We start from the raw sequence: 10,478 nt of genomic DNA, 5'->3' as shown, positions 1-10,478 counted from the left end.
TGAAACAGAAGTTGGTGTTTTGATTTTTTACTTTGCTTTTCTGTTTGGAGTGTCATTGTAACTACTGTATTGTAAATGATGGAAAATAATTGCATATGTTAAAAAGTAAATTGTGTTATATTAAAAAAAAGAAGAATTTATGCTAAAAAAAGTATTCTACTCCTTGTTAAACATTGTAAAAGCCTTGGAACAATTACGTACGGCTGATTACCATCTCTCTGCCTTTTGGGCTGCGTTTGCCATATATATTGTATTTTTACATCGATTAAAATACCACAATATATTGTTATAATTTTTACATTAAACATCCAACTATATGATTTCCTGTCATAAAAAAAAGAAAAAAAAATACCTGTTGTCAGTGACATGGGTATGCTCTATGGTATGTGTAAACACTAGGGGACAAAATTCATCTAAAGTCAAGACACGAACACATGAAATGGATGTTTTTCATGTCTAATCTAAAAAAAAAAATAAATCAAGAGGAAAAAGTCTTTTGGTTACTTATTTGAAATCCTTATGAGTTTATTTTACCTTATCAGTGGTTGAAATGTTTACATGATTAAGGGCTTTATCTATCAGAACAGAACTTTGGCTGGAGAGTCCCTGTAAGACCCCTCCTTCCACAGCCCCTCAAGTTTTGGTTGAATCCACACAGTTACCATCTTCAGGGCAGAGGCCTAGCTGGCCCTTTTCTCGGCTTGTAGCTTTGAGAGAAGCATCCTGAGAATCAGCCACCTTTTGATAACTTAAGGAGATTTGGAGCCAGGATGCATTCTGGGAGCAATGTCATGCTGAAAAGCCTCAGAATTTATTTCTTGTGGAGCTTCGACACTGCAGTCAGCCTGGCCAGATGTCTCCCAAGAAGGAATCTATTGAGGCATTCCTGGAATCGTATTGGAAGTACCTGGCAAAGATTCTGGCTTCAAGGCATCCTTCTCCAGGGGTTTTGTGTTCTCTTGTATGAGTACAGTCTTCATTGTGGAACTAGCTACAGATATCAGTGGCTAAACAAAACAAAAAAGCAAAAGAGTTCATTAACAGACAAAAACACACTCAGTATGCCAAGAACACAATACTGCCATTTTCATGCCCAAGACTAATAACAAAATTAAACAGATCTGCTCTCGAAAAGCATAAAACAAATCAGAAAGGACCAGGATGATTCACCACAAATTTTACTGCCTACCAGAACAAAGTTCAATACCATTGACAGGAAACCTACATAATCCAGGCTCCCTGCAAAGTATCATCTACAATGTTCAGCACATAAGTAATAATTACTAGACATATATACCATAATCTAGGAAAAATGTATGTCATAGAAAGAGACCTTAAAATGACAAAGATCATGGAATTGGCAAACATGGGCTTAAACATTTATCACAAATGTTTTCAAAAATTTAAAGAAGTGGCGTTCCTGCGTGGCTCAGTTGGTTTAGCCTCCAACTTCGGCTCAGATCATGATCTCACCGTTTGTGAGTTTGAGCCCCGCATCAGGCTCTGTGTTGTCAGTGCAGAGCCCACCTCAGATCCTCTGTCCCCCTCTCTCTCTGCCCCTCCACTGTTAGCACGTGCTCTCCCTCTCAAAACTTAAAAAAATATAAAGGAGAAAAAAATTTCACAGCGGGTGAAAAGATAGGGTAGATAAGAAGAGAAAATGGAAATTATAGAAAGGAACCAGACAGAGATTCTAGAATTGAAAGGGACCATATCCAAAATGAATAAATTTACCGAATCCCGAAATGGGATAGTGGGCATTGCAGGAGAAAAGGTCTGTACCCTTGAAGACAGATAATAGAAATGACCCAAAATGAAGCACAAAGAAAAAAGATTGAAAAAGTGAATTCAGTCTCAGCGACCTATGACATAATATCACGCAGTCTGGTATCTGTGTGATTGCAGTCCGTGGGATGTGATTGCAGTCCCATAAGATCCGAAAGACCCTTCTAACATCAAAGTGCTATGCATCTACACAGTAAATCTAGGTTTTTTGTTTTTGGTTTTTAGAGAGAGAAAGCACGGAGGAGGGAGAGGAGCAGAGGGAGAGAGAGAGAGAGAATCTTTTTTTTTTAATGTTTTTTATTTTGAGAGAGAGAGAGATACGTGAGCAGGGGAGGGGCAGAGAGAGAGGAAAAAGGACTCCAAGCAGTACAGAGCCCAACATGGGGGTCCATTCCACAAACTGTGAGATCATGAGAGGAGCTGAAGTCAAGAGTCGGGCTCAACTGACTGAGCCATCAAGGTGCCCTGCAAATCTATGTATTGATTCCATAAGAATGTGTTTACAAAACATTTGTATGGCCACATCTTTATAAACAAAGGGATTGTTTTCAAACTTAGAAAAATAATGGTTTACTTATTCAAAACCACCTCAGCTTAATAAAGGGAAATACAAGGGCAACTTTTGCTAGCTTTTTGTTAGGTCTGATTCAAATACTACCTCCTTTTGCTATCTCTTCTGGATGGCTACAGTTGGCTATGATCCCACCACACAAAGTGCTGTCTGTCCTCCTCTTTTTGATGCATCCACGGGACCGGTAGTATTCAATCTGGCATACTCAAAGACTCTTTAAGGTATACGCAAGCAATGGTGGTTTTAAGATACAAAGGAAAATTTTGCAAAGCTCTGGAGTATATGCACCAAAGCCCATCTACAGGCCTGCTGAAATCTTATTGCACCCATCCAGGGGCTATGTGAGACCAGACTTCATAGAACTGGTGACTCAAAATCTGAAAATGACCAGTAGCCAGGAATAGTCTACCATTTTCCTTGAGCCAATGAGAAATAAGAACTTGGAATCTCATCTTATTTGATGTATTTCCATTTCTTAGCCCTCTCTCTACCCAGCTTTTTCAAATTTTTTTTAATGCTTTTTATTTATTTTTGAGAGACAGAGAGAGACAGTGCAAGAAGGGGAGGGTCAGAGAGAGAGGGAGATACAGAATCCGAAGCAGGCTGCAGGCTCTGAGCTGTCAGCACAGAGCCTGACGCGGACACGGGACCCGAACCCACGAACTGTGAGATCATGACCTGAGCCAAAGCCGGATGCTTAACCCACTGAGCCACCCAGGCGCCCCTCTACCCAGCTCTTCCAATTTATACTCTGAGAGTAACCTGCATGTGACTGAGATAGCTCATCAAGGGAAGCTTTGTTTTAAGATCATTGTTGGGTCTATTTCCTTCTAACAAAAGGCATCGATTTCCATGACCACAATTTGCACATGCATTCTTCCTCAAAACCGGAAACTTGGAACTTAGTTCAGGCATCGTGCTGGCTCTCTCACCCATTTTCCCTCACAAGTGCCTTTGTCTCACACTTGGCAAAAGAACAGCATACCTTTTACTTATCTAAATCTTGCAAAGGAATATTGCTACAGGGTGTAAAAGCTCCTGGGTGCAACACAATAGGACAATTCAAGATACTCATGGGAGCAAAGTGCTGTTTAATAAAGTCATCATAAAACCAGGGTGGAGTTTCGAAGTCTTTTTTCCTCCCTTATATATTTCTATTTCTATTAACAGGGAAGTGTGATGTTAGCAAAGGATGGGAGGGGGCAGTGAGGGGATGACAACTTGGGCTTCACAACCTCCCCTCTGCTGTCTCCCAGCAACTGAGCAAAGAATGAAATGTTCCAGGGACCCCTGGGTGGCTCAGCCAGTCAAGTGTCGGCTCTTGACTTTGGCTCAGGTCATGATCTCACAGTTTGTGAGTCTGAGTCCCACATCGGGCTCTGTGCTGACTGCATGCAAAGCCTGCTTGGGGATTCTCTCTCTCCCTCTCCCTGCCCTGCCCCCCTTTGTGTGCTCTGTTCTCTGTCAAAATAAATAAATACACTTAAAAAACTTAAAAAAAAAAAAGAACAAAATGTTCCTGAGCGAGAGTTCCTTTGGACTACTGTCAAACAGGAGTATGAAACTACCTATCATTTGACCTGATTTACTTTTTAAAGATCCAGACTTAAAAAATAAATCTATTGATGATGAGGAAAGCTGAGCATATTAGCCTACGTGTATGTAAGCTAAACAGTTTCATGTCTCTTCATTAAAGGTGGCTTTGGAAACCAGTGAACCAGTGAATTGTACAAAACTGCACTAACGATTTTAACACACAGGATATGGTGAGAGGTGGAAAGACATCAGATAACATGCCCAGGAAGTCAATTTCCTATCCAGGTATCAGGGCACTTTGTAGAAAGCGTAAAACCAGCACAACATGCTTTTTCAGATTGTGGCAAAACTCTCGGGAGATTAAAGATATGCCTGTCAGACTAATGAACACACAGCTGTTTCCCGCTTCAAGAAGGTAATAATTTATGACCAGTATCACAGCATCACAGAGAAGGCACCTGTAAGTTGATACATAAATAGTGCATAGCAAACAAAATACTTAAGTAAATAGTATACAATAAATAAAATAATATACTTGAAATATATACAGGTAACCATATTTGGTTTCTGGAATGCAGAATAATTCTTTTTTTTTAAATTTTTTTCTGTCTTTATTTTATTTTGAGAGACAGATGGAAAGTGAGCAGGGGAGGGGCAGAGAGAGAGAGAGGGAGATACAGAATCCGAGGCAGCTCCAGGCTAAGCTGTCAGCACAGAGCCTGACGTGGGGCTCGAACCCACAAACCATGAGATCATGACCTGAGCCGAAGTCGGACGCTTAACAGAGCCACCCAGGTGTCCCTGGAATGCAGAATAATTCTTGAAAAAGGTTCAAAGGATCTTGTAAGGAAATATATTTGTTCCATGTGACAGATTTGTTTTCAAATCTGATTTTTAAAAAACCAGTAACGTCTCAGGTATTTCCTGAAATCTAAAATGGAATTGCTTTTAAACATTTTCTTTTTTCGTCGACAAGGATCGCCAGTTAGGCTGGTTTATATACAAACATGTGAGTAAGGAGGGAGAGGCAGGCTTACAGGAGCCTCGATGACCTCTGCACTGGGGCCTAGTGGACTTATGCCTTTCCAGGTATGCATCCCTGGGATGCGGACGCGCCCACTGCTGAGTTCCTCCTCCCTACCTGGGGACACTTTTCATACTTCTGTTGAGTCTGCCACTCTCCTTGCTTCAGCATTTCTGTCATTTCGGTTTCTTTGAGGCCATGATCATATTCTTCCTTCAGCCAGATTTTCTCTCGGCTATCCTGGGGCGATAGGAGAGTGGAATCAGGTCAGCCCCTGGGAAGCCTGTACCAACGGGCCTGCCCTCGCTGGGACAGACCCCAGGTCCAGGCCCCTCTAGGCCTTCTGAACTTGCTCCTATAACTAGCTTTTGCCTGCTAGGACCTCCACATCTACCAATTCCACAACTCCTCTGAGTCAGATTCCCTCTTCTGCCCCCAGACTCCCCAGACGTCAAGAATATCTGGGCCTGGGGCACCTGGATGGCTCAGTCGGTTAAGCAGCTGACTTCGGCTCAGGTCATGATCTCACAGTCTGTGGGTTCAAGCCCCGCATTGGGCTCTGTGCTGAAAGCTCAGAGCCTGCCAGCCTGCTTCAGATTCTGTGTGTCCGTCTTTCTGCCCCTCCCCTGCTCACTCTCTGTCTCTCTCTCTCTCAAAATAAAATAAAGACATAAAGAAGTATTAAAAAAAAAAAAAGAATATCTAGGCCCAAGCGATCTCCAAAGGTGAGTAAACCAAGACACCTTTCCTTTGGGTTAGCTTGGGAATCCCGCTTTAGATTTCAGATGACTGCAAGAAGCCCTCCCCAAGCCGACTCAGTGCACACACACACCTCTTCCTTTGCTTTGCAGGTTTTCCTGTAATGGTAAAGCCAGTGGGCCAGGTACTCTATAGGGTCACAGGGCCGAGCCTTCGCCACCTCTGCCAGTGCCTGGCTCAGGCAGGTGCCAAAGCACCTCTTCAGGTAGTCCGTTTCCATCCTTGTGGGCCAGGGAAACAGCCAAGCAGAGTCACGCTACTTTGAGAATCTAATCTGATTTTTAAAATAGACACATTTTAATCAATCCAGATTCCTTTCAGGATAAGTGTGAGATACTTTGGGATGCCACCCTTCCCCAAAGAACCAATAAATACATACTTGCCTATCGCTCTTGCATTCAAAAGGTTTTTGAAAAGCTCTCCGGCTCTCAGATAATAGGTCCTGGGGGTCATCAGGCCCCAGAGGAGCTCAATATATTGGTGATTAAGGGAGGCTAAGGTCTCCTTTTACTCACACATATCTACCCTTGAGGAGGAGGAAATAATTGAGCAGGCAGGAGGTCCCACAGGGGCTCTAAGGACCCAGCAAGCCGTGCTATTGTGAGGTTGGAAGCTACAGTCATCTGTGACATAGATAAGATGGGCTTATTTATTTCATAAGGGACCACTGGGCAGCCCTGGGGCGGAGAGGGAGGGAGAATGACAGGTGCCATAGCTACCCAAGGTCAGGGGCCCTGCCAGCCCTTATTGCAAGATTCTGCTGTCTAGTGCTCAAGCAAGAAACTGCATGAGGTCAAGTAAACGCCCCGGTATTTACTATTAGTCAGATTCCAAGAGCTGGGGGCAATGTAGGCTGAGTTAGACCAGAAGCTGGGGATGGCAGTGTAGTGCGGCACTCTAAACACAGACTTCGAGAGCAGACAGACCAAGTTCCGGTCCCGGCGCTGCTATTTATTAGCTGTGTGATCTTCAACAAGTCACCCAGTCTCTCTGAGCCTTGGTTTTCTCATCTGTAAAAGAGAAGAATAAATATATGTGCCTCATAACCGTGGGGGTTAAAAGAGATAATAAATACATGTAAGGCACTTAGCCTGGCACATAGTGTTTAACAAATATTAGCTATTACAGTGGAAGATGTCACATAAGATAGACTGACACCTGGCCTATTTCTGACCAACTCCATATTTCTGAAGTTCACATATTTTATGTCCCAAAGAGCTAATAACAAAGTGAATAATATTTTTATTTTATCTTTTTAAATGTTTTATTTATTTTTGAGAGAGAAAGACAGAGTACGAGCAGGGGAGGGGCAGAGAGAGAGAGAGAGGGAGATGCAGAATCTGAAGCAGGCTCCAGGCTCTGAGCTGTCAGCACAGAGGCCGACGTGGGGCTCAAACTCATGAACCACGAGACATGACCTAGGTCAAAGCTGGATGCTTAACTGAGTGAGCCACACAGGTGCCCCCTAAAGTGAACAATAAAGATTAGGTTTGTCTTAATATTCTCTGGATATGTTTTTCAGTTTAAGGAAGAAAAGGTAGTGGGTAGACTTTCTCCTAAGTCTTCCCACTGCAAAAGCCTAGAAGCAAAAACACTTCAGACGCAGTAAGCACACTGACTATAAGGAACTTGCTTTTAAACAGCCTTCACCATGTAAGAACAGCTCGGGTTCCTTGGAGAAATGGCTAATTCCAAGGTTAGGGCAGGAAGGTTCCAATAAGCCTGGAACATTTTCTTGTCCCAGAAAGCAGTAAAATGCTAGAAAATAAATGGTTAAGGACACAGCAGCTAGATGGAAGGGGGCTGCTACTAGCCCAATCTGGGACAATTAGGCCATCAAAATAAATAACGACTGCAATGGATTATAACAAATTGGGAAAAATTAAAAATCTGTGAATCAATATAAGAAAAAATTGGTAAGTAAGGGAATGGGAGAGAAGGCAAGCTCTTTTTTCTTTTTTCTTTTAACATTTATTTATTTTATATTTAGAGAGAAACTATGCTTGTGTGTGAGGAGGGTGAGGGCAGAGAGAGGGGGAGAGAATCCCAAGCAGGTTCCACGCTGTCAGCGCAGAGCCCAAAGCAGGCCCGATCCCATGTACCATGAGATCACGACCTGAGCCAAAACTAAGAGTCAGTTGCTTAACAAACTGAGCCAGCCAGGCGACCTGAAATAAGGCAAGTTCTCAAGTAGAATATCAACTAATAAATACAGAAGGAATAATGGAGTTTTAAAAAAATCAACATTTGAGGAGAGTCTGGGTGACTCAGCTGGTTAAGCATCCAACTTCCGCTCAGGTCACCACCTCGCGGCTCATGAGTTTGAACCCGGCATCGGGCTCTGTGCTGACAGCTCAGAGCCTGGAGCCTGCTTCTGATTGTGTCTCCCTCTCTCTCTGCCCCTCCCCCACTTGCACTCGGTCTCTCTCTGTCTCTCAAAAATGAATAAACGTTTTTAAAAATCAACATTTTGTAACTATCAGAGTATAATTACATCAAGCCGGAATTATCAGTGAGTGCTAAAACTCAGTGAATATTTGATAAATAGAATATTCCTATAGTCTCAAAGTTTCTCCTTACAACTTGTGTATTAATTCCAAAAGGAAATACAAGAACTTCATAGTGATGAGACCAGCCCAATACAATCTTAATCAAGTGATCTAAGTAAACATTACTGATAAAAGGATAAAGTAACATCAGATGTCTCCTGATGTGATGCACTTCTTAGTGGGATAAAATACATTTCCGGGGATTCCTGCTCCAAATGCAAAACTCAAATCAAATTGAGGAAATAACAAAGCCAAACTGAGAGACGGTCTGCAACTGACCTTTACTCTTATAAATGTCAAGGTCATGAAAGACAAAGAAAAGACCCATTCCAGAGCAAAGGAGCCTAAAGAGTCCTAACAACTGCACGGAACACATGATTCTGGATTGAGTCTGAACCAAACAAACAGAATTTCATAAATTGTTGCCAGGGAAACTGCATGATAGAAGTGTATCAACGTTAAATTTCCTGGTTTGGGTCATTGAAATATGAGTAAGAAAATGTGCTTTTTCTTAGGAAATACACAGTGTATTGGGGCTAAATAATGGCTCCCCGAAGTGTCTAAGTCCTAATACCAGGAACCTATGAAATAGGTTTCCTTATATGGCAAAAGGGGCTTTGCAGGTGTTATGAAGGACTTTGACTCGGAAGACCATACTGTAGGCCCGCTACAATCCCAAGGGTCTTTATAATAGGGACACAGTAAGGTCAGACAGGGAACAGGGTGTGATGGCAGAAGCTGAGGGCAAAAAGGGGATGTGATTCATGAGCCAAGGAGTGTGGGTACCTCTTGAAGCTGGAAAAGGCAAGGAAACAGATTCTCCCCTGAAACTGCAGAAGCAGCCAGCCCTGCTGACACTGGCTTTAGCCCTCTACGACTCACTGTGGATTTTGGCTTCAAAAACTCTAAGAGAATAATGTGTGTTTAAAGCTTCTAACTTAAGGATAATGGTGGAAGGTGCGGGTGGGGATACGAGGTGTTCTACTGCTAATCTGTGACCCCCCTGAACCAATGCGCCTGGACAAGCCATCTCCTGCACCCCTTGTGCTCCAAGTGTGGTCCGTGATCTGCAGGACTGCATCACCTGGAGGCTTGTGGAAATGCAGATTCGCAGGTCCCACCCCATACCCCCATATTCAGAGGCTGCATTCTAACAAAACCCCCAGGGGATTCAGTTACAGCTCTACTTTGCCTTCAACACTGGAGGACTGCCTGCGGTCGCATCACCAACCCTGCATTCCGGGGACAGTCTCTCCACGGGAAAGGTGTGGCAAACCCTTTCTGGAGTAAGCATCTGCTCTAACTGGCACCTTTCCAACAATGGTCTCAATGAAATATGAGACCGGACAGTGACAAGGACCTGATGCAAAGGCCGTAGAGCCAGAATAACAGGGGCCTGGAGAGGGAGAGGCCAAAAGGATGCCTTTTACAGCTGTCCCTCCACAAACGCAGGGCACACTTACCAAGCGGGAGGGGGCTATTTTCCCCAGAGCTCCTCTGAGGGTCTGCTTACACTGCTCCTCCTTGCTCACGGCCTTGCAACTCAGTCGGCATAGAGATGGTCCTTGTTCACACTCTTCCCAGTGCTAAGCACACAGTAGGTGCTCAGGAAACTTAATCGGTGGGGGCTCTGACGTTTGCTAGCCCAGGCAAGAGCCCAAGCTCCCGTCCATCTGTCAGTGCCCAGTCCGGTATTTATTGCCTCAACCAATGTTTCGTAAGGCTTCCCCTGCCCAGCACTACCCAACATAAATTAAAACAGAATTTGGGAGATGCTAGCAGAGTGCTGTGCCCAAACCATCAGACCAGGGAAGACTGCAATGGCTCTGGCTTGGCAGGGGTCCGAAGACTTCCAGGAGGTGGGAGCGCCTGGGCTGGTTCTGAAAGGAACCAAGCAGAGGTCACGGGCAACCGCAATGGTGCGAAGCTGTGAAAATATCAGGCCATCGAACTGCGATTGTCTCCTTTGGCCGGGGGGCTGTGGGGGTTTCCTGCCTTTGGTGGACAGCTGTCTCCCAGAGAGCCGAGGGCAGGGCACTCCTACTTTGGGCCTCCCCTCCTCCCAGCCTCCAGGTTGCAAAGTCTCGGCTTACCTACGGTGGCGCTCCCTCCTCTGCGTGGCGCCCCTGCCACACCCTGTGCGCGCCTTCTGCGCCCACTCTTCCCCCCGGTTCCTCTCCGCGGAGAGCTCGCGCCCCCGACCATCAGCCCGCGGGCGCCCGGACTTCCCAACCCCGCAGCCCCCTCGCTCCGC

The 10,478-nt window shown here is 44.5% G+C and overlaps 1 protein-coding gene across 1 annotated transcript; it reads right to left on the bottom strand.

Moving 5' to 3' along the window:
• Positions 1 to 500: 500 nt before the first annotated feature.
• Positions 501 to 10,311, bottom strand: DYDC2 (DPY30 domain containing 2). Its single transcript, XM_029915685.1, is given in 5 exon segments — positions 501 to 1,007; positions 5,034 to 5,156; positions 5,749 to 5,949; positions 6,055 to 6,685; positions 9,688 to 10,311. Coding segments are annotated over 3 exon segments (528 nt in total). The 5' UTR covers positions 5,896 to 5,949; positions 6,055 to 6,685; positions 9,688 to 10,311; the 3' UTR covers positions 501 to 749.
• Positions 10,312 to 10,478: the final 167 nt, after the last annotated feature.

Source organism: Suricata suricatta, chromosome 2, assembly GCF_006229205.1.
Source record: "Suricata suricatta isolate VVHF042 chromosome 2, meerkat_22Aug2017_6uvM2_HiC, whole genome shotgun sequence".
NCBI classification, from domain to species: Eukaryota; Metazoa; Chordata; class Mammalia; order Carnivora; family Herpestidae; genus Suricata; species Suricata suricatta.
The sequence above is the reverse complement of the archived record's forward strand: the minus strand, read 5'-3'. Positions and strand labels throughout refer to the sequence as shown.